At 36.9% G+C, this 26228-nt stretch overlaps 2 protein-coding genes across 2 annotated transcripts; both read left to right on the top strand.

The window, feature by feature from the left end:
* The first annotated feature begins 4577 nt into the window (after window positions 1-4577).
* Window positions 4578-5838, top strand: LOC113072706 (granzyme B-like). Its single transcript, XM_026245675.1, has 5 exons — window positions 4578-4730; window positions 4814-4955; window positions 5063-5201; window positions 5275-5529; window positions 5615-5838. Exons 1-5 carry the CDS (start codon window positions 4673-4675, stop codon window positions 5771-5773), a joined length of 753 nt encoding a protein of 250 aa, XP_026101460.1. The 5' UTR covers window positions 4578-4672; the 3' UTR covers window positions 5774-5838.
* Window positions 5839-21677: 15839 nt separating this feature from the next.
* LOC113072703 (granzyme-like protein 1) lies at window positions 21678-25827 on the top strand. The gene is made up of 5 exons (XM_026245670.1): window positions 21678-21773; window positions 21931-22081; window positions 22257-22404; window positions 25285-25536; window positions 25628-25827. Exons 1-5 carry the CDS (start codon window positions 21716-21718, stop codon window positions 25784-25786), a joined length of 768 nt encoding a protein of 255 aa, XP_026101455.1. The 5' UTR covers window positions 21678-21715; the 3' UTR covers window positions 25787-25827.
* Window positions 25828-26228: the final 401 nt, after the last annotated feature.

Below are 26228 nucleotides of genomic sequence, written 5' to 3' on the forward strand. Positions count from 1 at the left end.
TCTGATATCTCGGGCTCTGTCACATCTCTTCACAAACAAGTAAATAAAACAACTTGAATCTCTTTGAATACTTACTTCAAAGACAAGAGGAATATATTTATAGAAATCTTGAAAAGTAATTTACATCCAAAACAGATATTCTCTAACAAAGTAATCCGTATGAAACCAACACGATGTCCAGTTTTTCCCATCTCAACTTATTATCTCTAATGCGATCACACATCAATCAGCCAATTGCGCTTTTTGATTCTATAAAAGATAGGAATTAATTAACCCAGAATTTACATCCAAAGAAGAACAAAACACGATGCGTCATGCAGCTTGATCCAGTGGAGGATATCATGAGCCTAAGATTACTTGTGTTGTTCTTGTGTTATTGTGACATAACTTTTTACTAGTTAGAATTTTTCCAAAATATGACTACATATGAAACATGTAATTTCGTTGTCTAAATGTCTCTCAAAGCCAGGATTGTTTATGTTTTTTTTACATACAAATATAAAAGTTAAACCAATCTATTATTTTCGTGAACGATAGTTTTCACATTATTCTGTAACAAAAAAAAAGTATACCACATCCATTTATCAAAATTCTTGTGAACACATATTCTCTATATGTGTTTTATGGCCTTATTTCAGTGACCTAAAAGTTTTAGGTTTTTACTAATCATACATAAATGTTGTCTTCTAAAAAAGACAAACATGTTCATTCATGCTACTCACCTATTGTTGAGGCCCAGTTTGTGCTGATTACAGTGTTATCAGACTTTAGCATTAACATGTTTATAAGATACTGAAATAAAATGTCAGGGCATGTTAAAACTTCTCCAGTGCCCCAAACCACCCCCAGACCCCAGTTAAGTTCATCTCAGAGATAAGAGACTGGCGCAAGCACTACATTGAACAAGTGTTGGAAAACTTACAACAGGCACAGGCAGTACAGAAGAGATGGTCTGATCAACAGGCAAGATTTTGTCAGCTACAGCCAGGGCAGAAGGTGATAATACTCTTACCCACCTCCACAAATAAGTTGATGGCCAAGTGGCTAGGACCATATAATGTGGTAAGAAGATGGGACTTGTGACCGGATACACACTACCCTCAACATATGTAATGATAAGGAAGGTGGATGATGAGGAAGAGAATGAACCCGCTGCTCCAGAGGTGCAACCACAGAGACACCCTGCAATAGTAAAATTGGACTATATGAATGAACCCCAAATGGCTGAGATGCAAGACCTCCTGGACCGCTTTACAGATACAGCCCCCTCACAACAGCAACCTTAACGAATACCTGACAATACCAGACCCTTGAAGGAGGAAATTGAGACGATGAAGCAGCTTGGAGCAACGCAAGCCTCAAACAGTGAATGGAGTAGAACCCTCATCATCGTCACAAAAAAGGATGGATCTTTACATGTCTGTGTCGACGTCCGCAAGCTTAATGCCCAGTCAAAAGTTTGATGCCTACCCATTTGAAGAAGACCAACAATTTGCTGGAGCAGATAGAACGGGCCCAGTACATCACCACTTTGGACCTGTGTAAGGGGTACTAGCAGGTGCCCCTTAATCTGAACTCCAAACCCTACACTGCATTCAGTACACTGGTAAGATTTTTGAGTTTATGGTTCTGCCCTTTGGGCTGCACAGGGCACCTGCTACTGTTTAGTGACTTTGTCCTTTGTTATTTAGTTTGTATATTAATAACCTCCCTGATGTTTTGGAGCACTGCCAGATGTACTGTATGCTTATGATAACTATATACTTTAGTAAAACAGTTTTAGTAAAACTGTATGCATGTTTTTTTTTTTTAAGTCTACAATTGAATATAAATATTTAGGTGTAATACATGATTAGGGATGTAATGATAAATCTTGATCAAATTAATCAAGGTTAGTAATACCGTATCATCTATTAATTATCAAAAAAAAAACATAGATTTGAACAACTCACGATAAAAAACAAGCTTATGTCGATTCTACACATTTAAACTGTCATGATTCTGCCTTCATGTCCTGACTTTTCTCTAGTCTTGAGGCAGGATCATGACAGACCAGAGATGTAGACTAGATCCAGACTAGAGACCCATACTTGAGTAAAAGTACAAGTGCTCCATCAAAAAAGTGACTTGAGTAGAAGTTGAAGTGCTCTTTAAGCACCACACTTAAGTAGAAGTACTAAAGTATTCAACATTTTTTGTACTTAAGTATTGCAAGTAGTCTATTTTAAAATTTACTACTCAAGTACTGAAAGTAAAAGTAGAAGTATTGTGTTATGTAGCTATTAAAGAAAGTAGTCAAAAGTTTGAACATATTGTTTTTACTATTTCAAATGATTAACCTAAAGGACAATCACAATTCCTTTGACTGTAACTTCTTGTAAACAAAAAACGGTTACTAGGGTTAGTTAGCCCAATTTGCAAAATGATGTCATTAATAACTTACCCTCATGTTGTTTCAAACCCGTAAGACATCAGAGGGTCATCTAGAATTTTTTGAAGCATCGAAAATACATTTTGGTCCAAGAATAGCAAAAACTACGACTTTATTCAGCATTGTCTTCTCTTCCGTGTCTGTTGTAAGACAGTTAAAAACAAAAGCAGTTTGTGATATCCGGTTCATGAACGAATCATTCGATGTAACCGGATCTTTTTGAAACAGTCCACCAAATCGAATTGAATCGTTTTAAACAGTTCGCGTCTCCAATACGCATTAATCCACAGATGAATTAAGCTGTTAACTTGTTTCATGTGTCTGACACTCCCTCTGAGTTAAAACAAACCAATATCCCGGAGTAATTCATTGACTCAAACAGTACACTGACTGAACTGCTGTGAAGAGAGAACTGAAGATGAACATCGAGCCGAGCCAGATAAAGACTCGTTCACGAGTCAAGAACCGTTTCTGTCATGCGCGTCTGATTCGTGAACCGAAGAGCTGATGATACTGCGCATGTGTGATTTAGCGTGAAGTAAACCGACACACAGAGCGTCTGAATCGAACTGATTCTTTTGGTGATTGATTCTGAACTGATTCTGTGTTAATGTTATGAGCCCAGGTGCAGTAAACACCAATGACGCCATTGCATCGAGCGCAAAAGAATCGGTGAACTGTTTTCTTCAACTGGTTTATTGAATCTAACTGTCAGAAAGAACTAACGTTACTGGTCATCCGAGAACCGATGCAACCGGTTCTTGACTCGTGAACGAGTCATTATCTGGCTCGGCTTGGTGTTCATTTCTCTCTTCACAGCAGTTCAGTCAGCACGCGCAGTCTTCTTAATCGCTTGTTTCGCTCAATGATGTGCCAGCTTCATCAAATCTGCCATCTACAGTTCTGGCAGTGGTTTGTAATGGAATGATTCGTAACATTATTATAATTGTAACGAGTAACGATGCAGCACATAAAAAAATATCGGAGTAAAAGTATTAAACTCAGCGAAAATATGTACCGAAGTAAAAGTGGAAGTAGGAGAAAAAAATAATACTCCAGTAAAGTACAGATACCGCCTTTTAGTACTTAAGTACAGTAGTGAAGTAGTTCTACTTCGTTACTATACATCTCTGTGACAGTTCCGTGTTTTGTGTACAAGCACATGGCCTTGTCTTTGGGCCATGTGCTTGTGTTGTCTCGTTCCCTTGCCCCGCCCCCCTTGTTATCCTAGTCTTGTCGTGATTGCCTTATCTGTGCCACCTGTTGTGTCTTAATTAGTTCCCCTATTTAGATCCCCTAGTGTGCTCTGTCTTTCGTCGGTTCATTGTTCCACATATGTGTTTCTACATGTCAGCCTCGTGAGAGAGTTTATCCTTGTAACCGCCCTTTAAGAAGTCTTTGTTTAACCGTGAGTGTTTATTTGTAGTTAGTGTTCTCGTGTTTTGAGTCATTGTTTATCTTGTTCACTCAGTCCTGTTCAGTTATTTTGTATCTACCCTAGTCAGTGTTTTCCCCCTCGTGGGTTTTGTTTTCCCCTTTTGTGTTAATAAACCCTGTGTTTGGTACATTCTGTCTGCATCTGAGTTCATCCCAACCCCTCCACGTAACATTAAACAATTCAAATAAGTTATCTAGAATTATTAATGGAGCAGATAAAATACATACACTACTTTATTAATCATAATTTTGACTTAACCCCTTTTCTTTATTTAAAGGCTGAAATGTGAACTTGTCTGTGAACTGAGAAGTCAACTTGTCAATTAAAATCCGAACATCATTGGTAATGTTAATGTTTTAGTGATTATGCAAACAAAAATCAATTTATTTGCTGTTTAGCATATGGCAGGGATAGGTAATGTTGTTCCTGGAGTGCCGCTGTCCTGCAGAATTTAGCTCCAGCCTTAATTAAACACACCTGAACAAGCTAATCAATGTCTGCAGGATTCCTAGGCTACAGGCAAGTCATATATATTTTTTTTTTTGTCATGTATTTTGTTTTTGGTTCGAGCTAAAATCTGCCAGAAAGCAGCACTCGAACGGCATTGCCTATTCCTGATGTATTGTAGTTTCATGTAACAGTTGATGCAGATGGCAAGAAGTAACACCCATAACATATTTTTAGCATCAGTGTTGCTGACACCACAAGCTGAAAAAAAAAAGGTTTACAGGCAACTTAATATCTCCGCCCATACTCACATTTATATAGTCTTTGTCAGTTAGAGCCTACTTAATGTCTTCATCATGATCATCATCTCTCTGCTCCTGCTGGCCTCTCTGCTGCCACACCTGACCTTCACTGGTGAGACTGACTATATAACAGCATAACATATTAACTGGTATCTGCTGAATAAGCTGACTAACAACATTCTCTTTATTTTTCAGCTCATGTGGGTATAGTGAACGGCACAGAAGCAAAACCACACTCCAGACCTTTCATGGTTTCTCTTCAGAAGAACTGGCGACATATTTGTGGTGGATTCCTCATTTCTGATAGATTTGTTATGACCGCTGCGCATTGCTGGAAGTAAGACTTAAATTTATGAGCTAAAATCATAATATCATAATAACAACAACAAAAACTCTATAATTATGGTATTTTTCATAATATTGATATGACTTTTTCTTACACAGAAATGAAACCCTAACAGCTGTGGTTGGCGCACATGAGCTAAGACAGAATGAAGGCTATGTCCGCATTGGTGTGAAGTCTTACCACATGCATCCAGACTTCAACAAGTACACTTTGGAGAACGACATTATGCTTTTGAGGGTAACAGTAGTTCAAATGATCCTTATTAAATGACTAGACTGTATTTAATGATGGTTATCTTATTGTATTACAGTTAGAGAAAGAAGTCGAACAAAACAAGAATGTAATGAAGATTTCCATACCAAAAGAAAAAGCGAGAGACATTGAAGCTGATTCTGTTTGCCGTGTTGCTGGCTGGGGAAGACTGAATTTTAAAGGGAAAAATAGTTTTCGTCTCATGGAAGCAGAAGTGAAGATCATGAATAACACTGAATGCAAAAATAAATGGAAAGACAAATTCTCAGTCTCAGAGATGATGTGTGTCTATGGAGATGGAGGAAGCTGCAGTGTATGTAAATTATTATCGAATTGAGACCATCATTAGTGAGAAGTACTGTTTCATTTCAGTCGTGTTGATCTGTGTTTCTTCACAGGAGGATGGAGGAGGTCCTTTGGTTTGTAGAGACACTGCAGTCGGTGTCACTTCATTTGGTGACTCAAAAATCTGCAATAGTCCTGAACGACCTGTAGTTTATATAAAGATTTCACCATATATTCCATGGATCTGCTCCGTTATTGCAAAGGATGAGTGATTTTTACAATGAAACAGAATGAAGTATTTTTTTAAATGTTCAATAAACAAACTATGTGTCACATATTTATTGTAAGCGGTGTTTATTATTGGAGCCCTATAAAATAAAAGTAGTCTTCTGATGTCTTTGGAGTTTCTGTGAAGCACAGAGCACAAAAGATGGAAATTTTATTGTTTAATAATTAATTGACAAATACATTGATGTGTTCAACTTTGTTTGTGGAATCTCTGCTTAGTGAGGTCTATTTTGAGCTGGATCCCAATGTTTCACCAGTACGGTGTCACCCCAGAATGTTCCAGTTGCTATGAAACCAGCTGTCAAAGCCCAACCCAAAGTTCCTGAACAAAGCGATGAAACACTCTCACTATATAATGCCAACTTTTTGGATTTTCACCTTGGGTGATGCCAAACATGCCTTCTTACAGTGCAAGCTGGACCAGGAAAGCAGCTTCATGACCACTTTCTGGACCCTGTGGAGTAGAAAATGGTCTACTGTTACCAGTTCTAAAGAGAATCGAGCCCATTGCAGATTATATTTTTGTTGTTGGATGTGGTGACATGGACCAGCAAGTTAAGAATGTTTATGATTTCAAACTTCAGGCCACAACTTATATTAAAATAATTGCAATTAAATGTTACTGAAGTGTACCTCCATTATCAAATTCTTTCATTTACTGGCAAAAAGCCCAACCCAGAGAAAGAAAGGGCTATCATGGACGTGCCCAACCCTATAGATGCAAAATGTGTACAGTATAAGGTTTGCAACAGGTTTGCTTATTTTGCTGCCCAAACATGAGGCCGCAGTAGGCAAGCTTTAATTCTTGGCCACATCAATTCCTGTGATGTGTTATAAGATTTGACTAAGCCTGTTACAGTACAAAGTGACTCTAGTCCAAGTAGTCTTGGGTGCTGTCTTATGCAAAAAGGTCTGCTGCCTTCGCTTCAAGAGCTCTGACTCCCACCGAAAAAAAAAATTGCTCTCAAATAGAGAAAGATGGTCTTATTGTTGTCTTTACTTGCCAAAGATTTCAGCAGAGACAGACCACAACCCCTTGATTTCTATATTCAGCAAACCTTTTACACTACCACCTCAAGGCTGTCTACAGCTTATAGCTGGGGCCTAAAATCAAAAAATCAGTGACGTGTATTGTAGTGCAGCTGCTGACTGTTTAGGCACGGAACTAGTTTACCAGCAGCATGCCATATGCCATCTGCAGAAAGCCATGTACAACTCATCAACAAGGTATACCTTAATGTGATGGATCAGTGGCTGGAGAAAATCAGGGTACATATCGAAAGGTATGATGCCCTACAGGCCCTTTAAACCACTGCCCTTGCAGGCCTGATGAGAAAAAAAATAAATCAACACATCCAAAAATACTGGCCTTATCGAGATTTAAGGAGTGGTTGATTGCGATTTCACTTTATTATCGTTAGTTAGTGTGTTATATTGCTGTTTGAGCATAAACAATATTTGCTAAATTTCAATGCAAGTTGAAATTTCAATGCAAACAGAGGTATCATCTTTAAAATTATGTTAGTTTAATGGTTAAAAAAATGGTTTATAGGGAATACAAAGAGTTATTTCCCGGGTTTGTGATGTCACAAACTCTGATAACCACCACCCCTGGGAACGTGCAACAATTGGGGCGTGGCAATGTTGCGCTGCTTTAGAGAAGAGGAAGAGTTGTTGCCATGCTGTCAAAACTAGGGAATGCATATAAAAATCTATTCACATATGAATCATTACTCAGTGTTCTAACGATTCTGATGGATTCACAAATTAAAAATCATATGTGTAGGGTATCAGACTGAATCAGACAATTTAAGATTAGATCACATTGATGTTGAACAACCCAAAGAGCCAAATCCCACAAAGAGGCCCAGAATAACAAGAAAATGTCATAAGTCTGTCCAGATCCTAGCGCCAGCCAGTCTGAAGCAAGCCTAACCAACCAACTCCACAGTTTAGACAGCTTGCAACATAAACACAAAAGAACAATTATTTATAATCCAGACTAAAGAAGGAGATTCATGCATCTAATTGACAGATAAACATTGCCCTCTTATTTCAAGTTTGTTAATGCTGTAGTTATTTTAATGATTACCTTTGTACATTCAGTGTAACAACAGTTAAAGGTAATTTATCATTCAGTGAAACTGTGCTTTAAGACACTTACATTGCTTTGGCTCTGTGCATGCAATAACTGTTCAGGCAATGTCAACCAATGGTATTACTGACAGCCACTGAAAAACTACAGAAAAGTAAAACTACTTGTCTCTAGCCACGAGTACTAAGGAGAGATCACACATTGGCCATTTCTATATTCTGACAATGAGAAACACAAAATACAGCCATAGCTACATGCATCTTGTATATTGTGGTTTCATATAACATATGCTGCAGACAACAACATTGTTACTGACACCACAAGGTGAGAAAAATAGTGCTGCACATTGCAAGACTTCGGTTTAGTCTCAACTGCAATGATGATGATGAGTTAAGAGCACAATATTATAATTTTAAAGCATCTTTAATACTGGTACTGTTCATTATACTAATAAGACCACCGTGTCTTTTAGAAATGGGAAACTAACAGTTGTGTTTGGTGCACATGAGCTCAAAAAAAAGAAAGGGTATGTCTGCATTGGTTTGCATTCCGTCTTTAACATTTACACTCACAAGAATGCCATTTTGCTTTTAAGCGTAACAGTAGTTCAAAGTGACTCTTATTAAATGATTATTCAGTCTGTCTTTTAATGATGATAATGTTACTCTATTACAGCTATAGAAAGAAGTTAAACAAAAGAAGATTGTCATTTCGAGACTATCAGTAGTGAGAAGTATCACTTGAGTCATGTGTTGATCTGTGTTTCTTCTCGGGGGGATTCAGGACGTCCCTTGGTTTGTGACCCAAAGGTCTGTAATAGTTGTAAATGACCTGAGGTTTATACAAAGATTTCAGCTCATCTTCTATGGATCCACTCCATAATTGCTAATGATAAGTGATTTTTGTGTTAAGAAAGGATGACGTACTTGTTTAAATGTTCAATAAACAAACTGTGTGTTAAGCACTAATATGTTTAATATTTCCTCATTATTGCAGCCCTTTAAAATAGTAGTATGCTAATAAGGATTCAAATAAACGAACTACCTGTAGGTTTCTGGAAACCTGTTTGCTTTGAACTCATATCTGGTGTTAATGCAATTATGTTTTTTAAGGTGTTAATGTGTGAGGGTTTTAATATGAATAATATATATGTAAAAAAAAAAATAGTAAAGACCTCTGACAGTCTTACAAACGGTTACAAACTATATCCAGTATGATAAGAATGTTATGTTAGATTTAATGTTATGTTTTCACTGTTTACAATGACAGGCCTGCCATCTTTTCCATTTGGCTTGTTGTATCTGATTGCACTTTAACCTCAAGGGGGAAATCCAGATCAAATCCCAGAAGGTAATATATATATATATATATATATATATATACATATATATATATATATATATATATATATATATATATATATATATATATATATATATATTTTTTTTTTTTAGAGTTACAACTTTCAACAATTTCTGTCATCTGAATATTGATTTTAAATAGGTGGGAAAAACATTTAGTGAAAAAAGTTTTTTTTTTTTTTTTAGGCCATATCGACCTGCTTCATTCTTCAAGACCAAACCCCATGTGGCCAAGAAGAGTATTCACTCAGCATTTACAACACAAAATAAAAAAGGGGGCAGCTCAGTGTCAAAACCCACCCTTTTATTCATAGTGTCTGTCAGTGAGAGCTCACTGGCTTCATGATGACCATCATCTCTCTGATAAAAAAAAAGTGTCAAATAAATAAAATAAGCTATCAAAATCTCGAAAATAAGCTGTATTCTCTACTCTCAAATGCATGAAACCACGGCAACTCAAAAGCTGCCATTTCTCAACTGTCTTTCTTTGATGCTTATTTAAATGAGGAGACTGAGCTGTTTTATAAATTATTGCAACCAGGTATTATGCATTTACGTGTCGAAAGCATAGCTAGCTAGCAACATCTAAGCCGTATTATCGAACGGCAGTAACTAGCGATTGAGCGGACAAACCACTGCTCTGTAGTTATTAGGTGTCTTCGACTTGAAGCAGAGCCTGTACAGAACGATCGGTGTATAACACGAGAGCGAATCAAAAGCATGAATAGCCGGCTGCTCTCAATTAGCTCTGTACTTGTATGTCATACACCAATCGATCTGCGCAGTGCTGCTTCAAGTCAAACACACGTCTTAGGGGAGGGGCCATGCTCAGTGACTCAATTTCATCATCGAGTCATGATTTTATCATCGCACAAAAAAATCCCAAACATGAAAATGCTGAAAACCTATTTAACTGTTTAATTAAGTAGGCTACTAGTTCACAGTCTTTGTAACATGTTTAAGCAATGCATTTATAACATTTATGTGTTTAGGAACGATTCTCAGAATTGACTTTACACTGATTTTAAGTGGGAGATGTTTATTAACGTCTTTTTATTTTAATTTTATGTTGTTATACTTATATATATATATTACACGTGATATGGATTAAAAAAATTCTGTTTCAAAAATATCCAAGTCTGAGTCCACAGTACCCCAACTCTGCATCGGAGTGAAGTCCTACCACCAGTATCTGAACTATAGCAGTGATTCATAAGTGAATGGCATTATGCTTTTCAAGATAAAGTAGGAAATATACTCAAGGAAGCACTTAAAATAAATAAATAAATACATACATACATAGATAACTTTAGGTGATCTTAAAAGTAGCACAGTTTATTTTGAGTACACTCAATGTTCCTGTACAACACCCCAATCGTTTTAATAAATAAAACCTTGACTGAAACCAAACTCTCGTATTATGCTCAACCCGGTCAAAAGCTTTTTCTTGGTATAAGAAAATTAGACCAATGTTTAAAATGAATGATCTAGATCAGGGGTAGACAACGTCAGTGCTGGAGTGCCAATGTCCTGCAGAGTTTAGCTCAAACCCTAAAAAAAACCTTATCCATCACCTGCTTTCAAATGGAGTGGCACTTAATATACAGAGCCGTAGTTCACGGACAAGCTACGCAATATCGCGTTCATAAGCAAATATGATTCATCTGCGATTATGAACGCAATATTGTGTAGCTTGTCAGCAAACTACGGCTCTGTGTAGTAAGTGCCGCTCCATTTTAAAGCAGGTGATGGATATTTAGTACTAATCACAGAACCAGTTTACTAAAGAGACACGCATGACAATCGCATTCAATTAATCGTGCAGCCCTACAACATACGTATAAAAACTGAGCAGTATTGAGTCGGACTGTCCATATGGTATCTGTGACTGGACAAACGACCCAACGAAATGGACAAAGGTGTCTTTCCCAACATTTTCTATTACCTAATGGAGCAAGAGACTGCTTACTGGTGGTAGTAATATAAGCCTATACAAGAACGATACGGATTGTGAAAAGTAAACATTTGACGTTTTGTTTCGCTTAATTTTAATAAAATTATAAATACTTGAGTAAAAGCCTGTCATACTTTATTATGTATATATTATATATATAAATATTTGCAACATTGACAAAACCATTACAGTAACATTAAGGTCGACTGAAGTGCCTTGAAATGCACAGCATTATTCTGTGTGGTGTGCTCATGCACCGGCCTAATCATTTTCACAAATACATGGCGTAAAATAAATATATAACATGAACATTTGTATATAAAATATGAAAAAAACATGGTTATTGGTTACTAGTTAAACCATGGTAAAAACGTTTGCTACACTTACCATAGTTTAACCATGGTATTTGTAGTAAAACTGTGGTTATAGGCTAATTAAAACGCCAAAAAAAAAAAAAGATTAGCCTATACTTTTACTATAGTAATACCATTGCTAATTTTCATAAGAGATTGTGTATAGTAATGCAAAATAAATATATTACTAGATTATGACGTCACAAAATTTCAGGAAGTGAGATTAATTTGAATGTGATGCGAAGGAGCGTTACTCTAAGTCGTGCAGGGGACAGGACTAATGACAGATCATTGAAGAGTAAGTAGTGTAGTCTTATCTGTGCTACCCGCTCAGTACTAACTCCAGTAGTGTGTCTGTTTATCAGTGACATACATCTTCAGATTGTTGTTGTTTTTTTTTTTACTTATTAGAGTAAAAGAACATCATACAGCAACTTTTTGGCACTGCACCAAGCAAAAAACAAACAAAATCTTCACAAAACGTAAAGATCAAGCGCCTAACAAGGTCTCCGCACATTAATTCGAATGTTTTGTTTTCCCCCATGGCATAAACGGTTATGACGTTTTTGTGGGCGTTCCAGCCAATGGCGAACAAGTCAATAGCCTATATTAGTGATGGGCGCTTTCGAAACACTGCTTTGTGAAGCCTTTAAACTTTTGACGAAACTGGGTCGGAGTGGGTATCAAACTGCCAAAGTCATGTGATTTCAGTAAACAAGGCTTCATTACTAATTGTTTAGAAATTTCCATGGTCTACCCTTGGGGGATGATCTCTGTAATCCCCTGAATCAAGTTCATCAAGATCGCCCCCCAGCGGCGAAGCACTGAACCTCTGTCAATGGTTTTTACCAGATCTCGGATAATTTTCATCAATGGTAGACATTTTAACAAGCCATTTGTGTAATTAAAAGGATGAGAAGCAGGTAATGGTCTCTTACTGGCCTCTATATACAAGCTCTCCATAAAACAAAGAAAACAAGCCAATGCTAACAACTAACAATATTTTAAGAACCATATATTACACAGACAATTAATATTTAATGGTAATGGTATTGTATTAACTTCATTGCATTTAATGTATTATACTTTCAATAAATATTTTGTAATGGGGTTTTAAAAGTTGATTTAATGCATGATTTTGTTGCATTCACACACTTTTGACCAGCATGCGTCACTGGCATGTTTCAAGCATTTTAAGGGCAGAGTTTAATTAATTTAAGTGGGTAGATTAAACATAAAAAAATATGGATTCAGTACCGTATATAAAAATAATACAGGCATACTCTGAAAAACAAGCCTTGTGCATTAGAGGAAATAATATTTACAGATTTTGCAGTTTTACAGTTGGCTTGATACCTTTAGAACAAATGGTGTTTTCGTTGAATGGATTGATATTGTTATATATTAAAAGTTGTACGATTATTATAAAATACATGAAATGCTAATTCCAAAAATGGAGCCCTGTGAACTAACGGGTGTTTCCTGGACATTTTATTATAATGTAGTCAATTTATATGGATAATTTCTACAATTATATATACAAATTAAGCCTTGTGCAACGTAAAGGGAATATAAAGAGTTAGACTGTGTATTAGCGAATTGCTATTAACCCGAATGTCTAATGAATGTCAAACGTCAAAACTTTACCGCAGATAAGCACGATTTATGACGATTCCACTCGCAATAATCAAATTAGCTTTTTTCACGTCATCTAGGCACAAAAGAATTGCGCTGCTCATTCTTGATTCTGACAGAACCAACAACCTGTGCTACTGCTAAACTAATTCTTTCACGGAACAGCGTTCCGCGGACAACTTGATTGATCCTTCCAGACGCTGCCATTCTAATCAGGCTGATCGACAGCGTCTCGCTTTTGCAAACTTTAGAGAACCCCCAAAACAAGCACCAGCAGCTGTACCAGATTAGAAAAGCTTAGAAAAGAGAGAAAAAAACTCACTCAACTCACGCAAACGCTCTCACGTCCAACTCCGCCCTCTCACTGGTATCATGCACCAGAGAAAAAGAGTGAGAGAGCGAGTGAGTGAGTGAGTGAGAGAGCGAGAGAAAGAGAGAGAGAGGCTTAACATGACTTTATTATTACATTAACTTTTTCCAAATAGCAGATTTCTTATCTGATCATATAATGCAAAAAAATCACCCAAAATAAATATACAATGAAAAATATACACATACAACAGTTATCCTTCAAACATCTTTAAAATTTGAAAATCATCATGCCATCCAAAACCTCACACAAAACTCCTTCCGCGGACCATGTTTCGGCGAACCTTTGAATATCATTAATCAAATTAAAATATGTATATTCAATTTTAATTCTAGCAGTCACCATGCCTTTAAAAGCATTTTCTGCATCTACTGTATCTATACCCAATAACTTATTTTTTCGAGTCTTCCAAATTGCCATTTTGGCCATACCCAACAAAAAATTTAATATTCATATTTTTCTTCTCTCATGATGTATATTTAGGGCCACTTATAAAATCCTGGTTGGAAAATTCTTTCCCAAAACATTCAAACAAACCTTTTAAAATAATAAAAAGACTGCCTTAACCTCACACAATGAATAAATAAGTGATCAACTGTTTCTTCAATCCCACAAAAAGGACATTCCCTCCCTACTGCTGGATTCAGGTGTGCCACGTGTCTGTTTGTAGCTATAGCACCATGAATAAGTCTCCACTGTAGGTCTGCTGTACGCTTCTCTATGGGAGGTTTGTACAGAGACCTCCAGGATCCTTTAAAGTCTGGTCCAAACACTTCTGTCCACCTCCCCGCTCGTACTCGTTTTAAAACAGTCTGATGGGCAACTTTAACACAAGTAAAGTAGATCGCTTTTTTACTCGTTACACGAAACTTTCCCATCTCCGGGGTCTTAAAAGTTAATATTGTGTCAGTTTCTTCATAGTTTTCCTTTGCAGCAGTTTTTCCAACAACCCTAAATCACCAGTCTTAGGCAAAAGTGATTACTGCTTTTTGACAACTGCTGGGTAAAATACCTTTTTCAAAACATTCACAAATTACATTGTAAAAGTCCTCTCCTAAAATGTCCCAAAATGATTTGTAAAATTCAGCAGGTAGACCATCTACTCCCGGGGACCATCCTGTGGACAGCTGCTTTACGGGCTCTGAAAGTTCCTCATATGAAATCAATTTATCCAGAGTTTTTCTGTCCTCAGGTTTAAAGATAGGCAGTCCTTTTGATAACTGCACTCCGCACACTGCAATTTTTCAAATTTCGATAAGATTTGATGTTAATGTGCCATTGTCCTTCCGAAGGTAAAACATATTTTTTCTCTTTACTACTTTACGTTCCAAGTTAAAAAAGAACTTTGTGGGCATCCATTTCCTTAATGGAAGATATCTTTGCTCTGATTAAGGCACCTTTTACTCTTTCCTCTAACAGTGTTTTCAACTCCAATCTCTTTTTCTTTAAATCCGTAGTCATGCCCGAAACATTTAAATCAATTACATTTTCTATTTCATTAATATCTTTCTCCAAACTCTCAATATTTCTCTTTACAATCACAGTATTATTATAAGAAAACTGCTGACAAAAAATCTTAATTTGGATTTTTCCTACCTCCCACCATTGAATAACATTTTCAAAATGATCTTTTTCTACTTTCCAACTCTCCCAAAACCTTTTAAATTTTTCACAAAATAACTTATCCTGTACCAGTTTGACATTAAAATGCCAATAAGATTTTGAATGTGGCAAGCTTTTAGTATTAAAATCAATAGTCACTATATGATGGTCAGAAAACCCACAAGGAGATATACCAACATTAATTACTCTATTACTGTATGATTTACTTACATATATTCTATCCAGTCTTGCTCCCTTCACAATAGAATCCAAAATTTTAACCCATCTGTATTGTTTTGTTAACTGATTCTTATTTCTCCACACATCATTCAGTTCTAGTTCTTGTGTTATCCTGAGGAGCAGATTACTAGACTGTAAGTGAGGTTCTTGCCAATTCCTATCCAAAACAAAATCAGTAGTACAGTTCCAATCTCCTCCCATTATTACACACATTTTTCCATCATCATATTTTCTTATTGCACTGCTTAATTTTTCAAATAATTCTAATCTTTGTGAACCTAAATTTGGAGCATATACATTAATGAAAATAAATTTTAAATCTTTAATTTCTACTATTGCTATTAAAACTCTACCTTTTTCTAATTCAATAATGGATAGGATCTTTAGATCCAAATGTTTGGAAAAGATAATCGCTACTCCTGCACTTAAATTTGTTCCATGACTCAGAATACATTCACCTTCCCACCATCTATACAATTCAATTTCATTTTCATTGTCTGAATGTGTTTCCTGTAAAAACATAACATTGATGTCCTTCAGATGAACATATTCTGATATCACTGCTCTCTTATTCTTATCTCTCCCTCCATTAATGTTTAAAGATCCTATTCTCAAAATATCCATAAAAGGATAAAAGGAGAGGAAAGAAAGAGGCAGAAAAAAACAGAAAGCACTGCAAAGACACCCTTGATGTGTATCTCGCAAAATCAATTGGCTTACTTTTAACTTGGGTTTTCCCCTTTCTAAGTTTAGTGAGAAACTTCTTCAAGCAAAACCTCTTTCGCGTGTTCAGTTTTTCTTCTCCTACCCTCTTTTGCCAATATAAAACAGAAAACTCACATTTCTTTACATCAGGAAAGAAATTCTTCACATCAGCAACCTTTCCAAAAGTCTCATCCAAAAACGAATTAATCTCATCCAACGAGTAAACCTGATCACACCATATCTGAGAAATCTCTGACAGATCTGAAGTATCAGATAGAACACCATCCTCATCATCGGTCTCATTTGTTTCTTCAACTATTTTTTGTATTTTTTCTTTAGGCTCACATGAATTTATCTCTCTGACACTTCTTTGATCCTCATTCCTTCCAGATTTAGTCACTCCACAATCTCTGCTTGTCTGACCTTTATCCCTTAAATCAACACTTGTTTCAGACATCTGAACTTCAACATCACCTTCATCCATTCGTTCATTCTCAACAAATTCCTTACCTTCTCATTAGTAATTTCCTCATCATTCCTTACAATTTCAGCATTAACCACAACAACCTGATCTCCATGTGGATCTATTTGCATGGCACATCCACTTGGGCCTGCCTCTGTTTTATTGGGACATGATAACCGTACGTGCCCGAAACCATTTCATTCAAAGCAACGCATCTCACCTGCGCTCGCATATAACATGTACGACTTGCCTTCATACATGCATCGAAACAACACATTAAGAGTCTGCGAGTTCAAAAACATAAACACGTGCCGCCTAAACGACAGCACATGTTTCAAAGCTGCATTTTTGCAGCCAAGTGGAACCATTTTGATTCCACTCGCAAGTTTACCAAAACGCGAAAGCTCGCGCTCAATATCAGCATTAGGAATGATCGGCGGGACATTGGAAATGGTTACTTTACTTGTTGGTGTTGCTAACAGTTGAACTTGAATAAAAGCACCACTTAACGAAATCCCGCTTTCGATCAAACGCGCCACTAGTTGTTCATCCTTGAGAAAAACCATCACCGCTTTGTTCATACGGGACGCAGAAACAATGTTGTCGTGGCCGACGCGTTCAGCTACATCCAACAGCACGTCTTCCACAGACTCGCCGGCACTCGTGACACACCTGATACCGTGACGGAGTGACAGAGACGACGCCTGCACACTCCCGTGCGACGCCATCTCCGTCCCCGACACGACAAACTACTTGACAAAATTCGAATATGTAACACACTAAAACCAAACTAGTTTTGCGAAATTACATACATATAAATAGAAATCCTCCCAATAGGCTCCCAACAATAGTTAAGAAGCCGTGTTCAAATTTCCCTCTCACCGTGATCACCCTTCCACACCCTACCCCTTCCCAGCATGCACTGAGAGAGAGAGAGAGAGAGAGAGAGAGAGAGAGAGAGAGAGAGAGAGAGAAAGAGATAGTTTACAAAAGCTTTTATTTACAAAACAGTGGCATACCTTGTCTTCAAAAACTGCACACAGCACCAAATAGAAGGAAGATCCTCAATACATTCATACAAATCAATTAAAATTCTAGATTGCACCAAGGTTAAAAACATTGCAATGATATTTTGTGCTATTTACTGTTCATTTTTCTTTATCCTGCTCAAATAGATGGACTTTTTTGCTAAATTAAGCAGTTGACAGATTTTTTCTTAGAAACATATTTTCAACTATAAATGAAGATCTTTTGCGAGAATACTACATTGCAATTTAAAACAACCTTAAAAACAGAAAGAGTAGTTCAAGTATGACAGCTTAATTAATTATTATTATTATTTTTTTTAATAGGCTCATTTTCCCTAGAGTTAACTAGCTGAGTTTTACAGTTTTTGAATCCATTCAGCCAATCTCCGGGTCTGGCGGTAGCACCTTTAGCTTAGCTAAGCATAGATCATTGAATCTGATTAGACTTTTAGCATCTTGCTCATAAATGAAAAGTTGTGATTTTTTTAAGGCAGTGAGAGGATAGTACCTAACCACATCAGCCTAGAAACTCGCAACTTTTCATTTTCAGTCACTCTTAGTACATTATGTAACTAAGAGTCCCGGATTGTGCACCTGCACGGCTCCAGCATGGATGAATCTAATGTTTTGAGTCTATGGCTGCGTCCGAAAGCTGTAAAATGCTGTCTTCTGAGGCAACATTCCAAGGCAGGAAGGCATTAAGGCACATCTAAATCCAAATTCTGCTTTACTTCCTGTCTCTGGAGGTGCCTTCTTCTGATCTAATTTTGCAGGCATCATAGATGTGCCCTTCGCTGCCTTTGATATCCCACAGTCAAGTGCGTTCCATTCCGTGATTGTTAAGCAAAATAAAGATGGCGTCTGAAAGTTGCGTTAAGTGGTAAATTTGTGTGTAAATGTATATTTCTGAATGACATTTTGCACTTTTGATGTTATTTCTAGTGATAAATCAGTATTATAGTAATTAAATATTAGTTTAGATATCACCATAACTCAATCTATTTTGTTGTAGATCATTAAACTGTTACGCTGCCTTCAGAAGCCTGTATGAAATCAGTTTCATGAGGTGCCTTTGTGCAAAAACACTGCCTGCAGTGTCATTGCATCATACGGCAACAAGTATTCGTATTCAGCCTATGTGTGGCTGTAAGTCACTGCACCGGTCTGGATAATGTTAAAATAATACATTTCTTTGTCTTTATTTTTCGATGCCATTCTCAGTCCTTGCATGGGCCCATGGAAAGAAGTAAATTAACATCAAGCTAAGTCTGCTCACAAACTTCTTTCAGATACTTTATTTAGGAATCACAGATTCTAGCCTACATCTCGGAAGTATGACCCTAATAAGAATTTTCACTGGATACATGTTTGTTCTGACAAACTGAGAAAAAAAGCATTGCAATAAGTCTACACAATAAGTGTAATGATCAGTTAGCTCATGTCACATAAAACTGTGCAAATGATTATTATTGTTATACTTTGTTCTCAGATTGTTAATGTTAACATCAGCATCAGCATCAAACATATTCTTAGGGCAGAAAATAAACCAATAGCCGCATTTCCACTGTCGGGCCAGTGTAAGCCAGGGCTTAAAACGGGCCGTGAGGGGCTTAAAGCCTCGGGCCAGTAGCACCGAGGCCAGAATAGTGCAGCGTTTCCACAGTCAGGGCCTGAAGTATGCTGCGCGTCACTAAAACACACCCTTTACATGCCTCTAAGGAACAACGTCACGAAACCTCATCTGTTATCTCGACTGTTATCTTTCTGTAATGATCCACAGTGTTAAGCTATCCAGACACAGTGAAACTCCGCCTTTGTTCATAACCCCTCCTCTAGCCCTAGCTGGCCTGCTTTGGCCCAAGGTTTTCATTGGGCCAAAAAACCCTGGCCGTTGGCCCCGAGGAATCCCTGACGAGGCACGATCAAGCCCCGGAAGTGACAGTGGAAATGCGACTGGCCCTGGCAACGCACTAGCATGCCCGGTTTAAGCCTCACAGTGGAAACGCGGCTAATGAAACTGAAGCAGAGATGAAGTCAGGAAATTTGAACATGTGGAGAGATTATTTCAGACAGATACGTTACTGACATTTAATATTTAAGGGAGGCATTTAATATTTAATATCAATATTTGTATTACTGTTATTTTAAGTGTACTATGTGCTGCTCTCAGGACAGGAGTACTCAAAATTCATATTACTGTTATTTATAATGAACTGTGTGCTGTTGTCAGGGCAGGAGTACTCAATATTCATATTACTGTTATTTTTAATGAACTGTGCGCTACTCTCAGGTAGTGTTGTCACGGTACCAAAATTTCAGTACTCGGTACCAATACCAGTGAAAATCCATGGTTCTAAGTACCAATTTTGGTACCAAAGAAAAACACAAAAATGTGCTAATAAAAAAAACAACATTTTATCACAAAAAATAAAGCCAATGCCATCCTTTATACTTATTTACAATTGTGTTTAAAGTTTTTCTACAAGTAATATAATTATGAAAAACTGTAAACAAGTTTCACCCAAATTTGTCTTTTAATTAATGAAGTTTAAACATTTTATTTTTTGGTAAATAAAGGATTTGCTATTAAAATTTAAACATGGAATAAATATTGTGTGATTTATTTATATATATATATAAAAAAAAATATATATATATATATATATATATATATATATATATATATATATATATACATTTTTTCAACAGTTGTAGCAATATCACATACATTCTACTAAATAATAGAAATATTTTTACAATATAAACAATTCCTTTATGTAAAAAAGAACCTTTATGTTGACGTGCTACTTTTATTTTTACACTGGTTTTACAAAAATGAAATGGTAAAATGCTTGTGAAGTGACTCAGAACAGTTCTGGTGATGTTGTTTATGTATTTATGTCCTCATTGAGATGGCAGATGCTGAAATTACAGCAAGCGTCACACGCTTCAGTCTATGTAGTAAACAAAACCGCATGTCTCTGCCATTTATTCATTCACACAGAGATGCGCAGAACATGCAGGATTCATATTTCAACCATCTTTTGCGGCTTAACGTTTACAGATACTGGTTCATATGGAGATTTGATTTGATTAATTTCTTTTTAATATCTTAAAATCAGCATGGCATCAAAAGTGAAATGTCTATTGTGACGAGTGGGGCAGGGCCGAGAGACGTGGGAACAAGGAGTGAGGCCAGGTGTAGTGATTGGAGATGAGCTACACCTGCGACCCACCACCTGTCTTGAGTCCCACGTAGGAGATGGAAGGATATAAAACTGGAGCGACGACCGTGAAGGACGAGAGAGGACCAGGCCTGGGCCATATTTTATGTTTTGCTTTTTATTCATGCGCACCAGTCGTCCGTGAGGGGCTGGTGCGCTGTTCTGTCTATTTTGAATTATTAAAGTTTCATTTGATTGTCCGCTGGTTCCCGCCTCCCTCTTCCCGATGATTACGAAGGTTATATTATTACATCTATATTTGTATTTGTACACTTTCTGACACTTAAATCTCTAAAATCTCATTTAAATTTCAATGCATGAGATGCAAGACATTACACCAAGTAGCATTTCATATTATGCTATACCTAAAACTCCAGCACAAGATGTCCGAAAATGTTCAAGTGTCCGAAAATGTTTGTCTTCATTCTGAAAAACTAAAACCATTGGAGTCTTGGTGCATGTGCAATAGTTTATTGTTTATTGAACAAACATGAAAAAAAAAAAGATTTTTTAACACTTTCCAAAATGTATAACATTTCAAATGATCTTTAAAAAACAGCATTCGGAAAAGGGACACACACACACACCTGTTTTATGAAGATTTTCCACTTCTATATAATTATGTTTATGGTTATGAACGCTATAGTATTCAAGTACCAAAATGTATGGTGAGCTACATAACAGTTTTAGACCAAACCATCCATAGTCTGGAAATGAGACCACAAAGATTAACAAGAACAATAGTGAGTCATTGTTCTGTCACTTATACCACAAAGTGAGAAAGAGAGAGAAGAAAAGAAAAGAAAAGAAAAAAGACTTAGGGGAAACTCAGTGTCTCCACCCACCTTTAAACTATATTTCTAGTGTTTTGTCATTGAGAGCTCACTGTCTTCATCATGATCATCATCTCTCTGCTCCTGCTGGCCTCTCTGCTACCACACCTGACCTTCACTGGTGAGATTGATTAACTAAACTCCATATTTATTAATCACTAAAAGATGTATTATCACAACCACGATCTCAGCATGGTTTCTGGATTTTTTCTGAACTCAATAATGTGTTTCTAGGTGTTTGTAGGGTGAATAAGTTACTGTCTGTATTTCTCTCTCAGCTCATGCGGATGTTGGTATAGTGAATGGTCGGGTAGCAAAACCCCACTCCAGACCTTACATGGTTTCTCTTCAGATTAACAAGGAACATATTTGTGGTGGATTTCTCATTCATAACCAGTTTGTCTTGACTGCTGCACATTGCAGACAAAAGTGAGGCTTTTGTTTAGTCTAAACTGCAATATTTTTTAATGTTTTTAGATGAATTCACAGTAGTAAATGATTTTCAAAGTTTTGTCATGAAAGGAGTATGCACAATATGCTCTTTCGAAAAGAATACAAAAAAAAAAAAAAACTTTATTTTGCTACTAAGACTTTCTTTCAACAGAAATACGATACTGACAGCTGTGATTGGGGCACATAACTTAAAGAATGAGAATGAGGGGTCTGTCCGCATCGCAGTGAAGTCTTACCACAAGCATCCAGGCTATAAGCCTGGCAGACCTTCAATCCTGAATGACATTATGCTTTTGAGGGTAAAAATCTAACTAACTAACTATTTTTAATTTTAAGGACTGCACAAACACTTACTTTTTAAAGTACAAACCAGATTCCAAAAAAGTTGGGACACTGTACAAATTGTGAATAAAAACATAATGCAATGATGTGGAAGTTTCAAATTTCAATGTTTTATTCAGAATACAACATAGATGACATATCAAATGATTAAACTGAGAAAATGTATCATTTTAAGGGAAAAATAAGTTGATTGTTGGGACAACGCCATGTTTACCACTGTGTGGCATCCCCTCTTCTTTTTATAAAAGTCTGCAAATGTCTGGGGACTAAGGAGACAAGTTACTCAAGTTTAGGAATATGAATGTTTTCCCATTCTTTTCTAATACAGGCTTAGTTGCTCAAAAGTTTTAGGTCTTCTTTGTCGCATATTCCTCTTTATAATGCGCCAAATGTTTTCTATGGGTGAAAGATCTGATTTCAGATTTCAGTACCCGGATCCTTCTTCTACGCAGCCTTGATGTTGTAATTGATGCAGTATGTTGTCTGGCATTGTCATGTTGGAAAATGCAAGGTCTTCCCTGAAAGAGTTGACGTCTGGATGAGAGCATATGTTGTTCTAGAACTTGGATATACCTTTCAGTATTGATGTTGCCTTTCCAGATGTGTAAGCTGCCCATGCCACACGCACTCATGCAACCCCATACCATCAGAGATGCAGGCTTCTGAACTGAGCACCGATAACAACTTGGGTTGTCCTTATCTCTTTAGTACGGATGACATGGCGTTGCGGTTTTCCAAAAAGATCTTCAAATTTTGATTCGTTTGACCACAGAACAGTTTTCCATTTTGCCACAGTCCATTTTAATGAGCCTTGGCCCAGAGAAAAGGCCTGTGCTTCTGGATCATGTTTATATATGCCTTGTTTTTTGACCTACAGAGTTTTAGCTGGCAACGGTGAATGGATTGTGTTCACCAACAATGTTTTCCATTACAGTAGCATTCCTGTATGTGATGCAGTGCCGTCTAAGTACAGCTGAAGGAGCCTGTCCTCCAACAAAAAACAACCAAATAGGTCGTTTGTAAAAGCACCTTATTACGACCTATATTTACGTTTTAAAGTTAAGCGGCCTCTAGCGGCCATTAAAATAATGACAGTATCGCGTTATGTCAGTCGTCATGAAATGAAATATAACGTCATTACCAATCAAAACGCACGTTTATTTAAATGCAATGTGTGGTCTTTTTACACCGATCTCACAGTAATTCTTACATATTTTACTAGGTGGCTTATTTGTTCGAATGACCACTCCTAACCCCACCCCTAAACCTAACCCACATGCTAAATCATGCTAAATTATGACTTATTGAGCATACACATTTTACGTGCACATCCGTTCTGTGGGATCGAACCCATAATAGCATGATTGCATATCAAGGTATAACACAATAATCTACCAACTAAGCTACACGAAACACAAATCACAATACAAATAAAAGAGTACAAGACATTAATATGAAAACGACCTTTTGCCGATAGGGGCGCAATTGTAGTATACGCTCTGATGGGTCGTATTTCAGGGATTTGGACAAACGACCTAAATGAGTGCATTGGTTGGAGGACAGGTTGAGCTGAAGATCTTTGCCTCGGTTAATGTATATAATTTTACACGGACTCGGACCGGGCTCGGGCTCCGGTTTGCGATGTAAATGAGCGGTCATGTGATGTGTTTCGATTAGCGTTAGAAAGATGCGGAAATGCATGCGTGAAACGGAGGCTTGCCCCTGGCGATTACGTTTTGGTTGCACCAGCAACTAAAGCAAAGTCTGAGGTGTGGAAAAAGTTTTGACCATGTTTATAATGAAAATAATGAGCCAGTGGGTTATATTGCTGGGTGCACAATCAGTGAGTGCAGGAACGCGCTGAAGCCTGTAAAGTGGATTCAATAATCTTCCTCCACAAAAACATGTAGGCCTAGCCTAATCTAGGTGAGTAAAGATTTTTCAAATTATAACTAAATATTAATTAAGTCTTAAATGCATAATGTAGACAGTGTAGTCTATATAGGCTAATTTTGGCATTATTCTTTTATTAAATGTCAGCTGCTAGTGGCGAAGGAAATCTGGCGCAACCTTTATCTTAATTTCGTTATTGCGAAATCAGGCTTTTAAAAAGGCTTTTAAAAAGCTGTCAATCAAAATGTACTTGTCAGGCTCTTGTCCTGTCGTGCCTAACTTTTAAGGCCCGATTACAGCTCTACGTCTAAGGTATGGTTATCCAATATGGTTTTCCGGCCTTGACCCTTACGCATAGAGATTTTCCAGATTCTCTGAATCTTTGGATGATATTATGCACTATAGATGATGATGATAACTTCTAACTCTTTGCAAATTTTCTCTAAAAAACTCCTTTCTGATATTGCTCCACCATTTTTCGCCACAGCACGCCCATCTAGACTTCTGAGAGACACTGCCACTTTGAGAGGCTCTTTTTATACCCAATCATGTTGCCACTTGACCTAGTAAGTTGCATTGGTCCTCCAGCTGTTCCTTATATGTACGTTTACATTTTCCTGCCTCTTATTGCTAACAGTCCCAACTTTATTGGATTGTGTAGCTCTTATGAAATCCAAAATAAGCCAATATTTGCCATGACATTTCAAAATATCTCACTTTCAACATTTTATATTTGATCTACATTCTATTGTGAATATTCTATTGAAGATATTTGTAAATTATTCCATTCCTTTTTTACTCACAATTTCTACAGTGTCCCAACTTTTTTGGAATCGGGTTTATAGTTTTTTTAACAGTGTATAAAGATCATAGAAAATGTTCAAATATAATGTAAAAAATATGATTCAGTATCTTTTAATGATAATAATGTTACTGCATTACAGCTACAAAAGAAAGTCAAAGAAAACAATAAAGTCAAGATTATTAAAATACCAAGACAAAAGGGAGACATCAAAGCCGATTCTGTCTGTAGTGTCGCTGGCTGGGGAAGCCTACGGACTAATGGCTCAGCTAATGATCGTCTAATGGAGATGAAGGTGTATATAATGGATAACACAGAATGTGAAACAAGATGGGGAGAGATATACTCAGTTCCAAAGATGATGTGTACATATGGCATTGGTGGATTCTGCGATGTATGTACAATTCACAGACTCTGTTCATTTATGAACTTGTTTAAACTGATATATGATTTTAAGGAATCTATTAATTTGTGTTTCTTAACAGGGAGATTCTGGGGGTCCGTTAGTTTGTGGAGACACTGCAGTTGGTATCGTATCATTTCATGTCTTGGATCTCTGCAATTCGCCTATGTATCCTAATGTGTATACTAAGGTTTCACCTTATCTGGAGTGGATCAACAAAATAATAAAAAATTTCAAGTGAATTCATGAATTTATTTCAATAAAAGTATCACATGAAAATCATCAATCATTTAATGTGTTATCTGTCACGTCCGTGGACTGTGTTTTTCTCCCAATGTCCTCCATGTGACCTAGTTTCTCCCTCTTGTTGAGTTTCTTATTTGTTTCATCTGTGCCCCGTTGATTACCTCTCATTAAGCCCTGTATTTATAGTGTCGTCTGCCTCTTGATTCCTTTTTTTCTGCTGTTATACATCCGTGTTATGTGCTACTTGAGTGTTCCTGCCAAGCTCTGTGATACCCCTTGTTTTGGATTATTAAAGATAAAAAGTATTCTGAATCTCCATCATCTCTTTGGTCCTCACAGTATCACCATGACATTATCCTTGTCACAGCCACATATACTTACAATTTGACATTAGGGAAATGAGTAATATCTTGTTTACTTGATCATGGAGTGAAATC

Source organism: Carassius auratus, unplaced genomic scaffold, assembly GCF_003368295.1.
Source record: "Carassius auratus strain Wakin unplaced genomic scaffold, ASM336829v1 scaf_tig00009973, whole genome shotgun sequence".
NCBI classification, from domain to species: domain Eukaryota; kingdom Metazoa; phylum Chordata; class Actinopteri; order Cypriniformes; family Cyprinidae; genus Carassius; species Carassius auratus.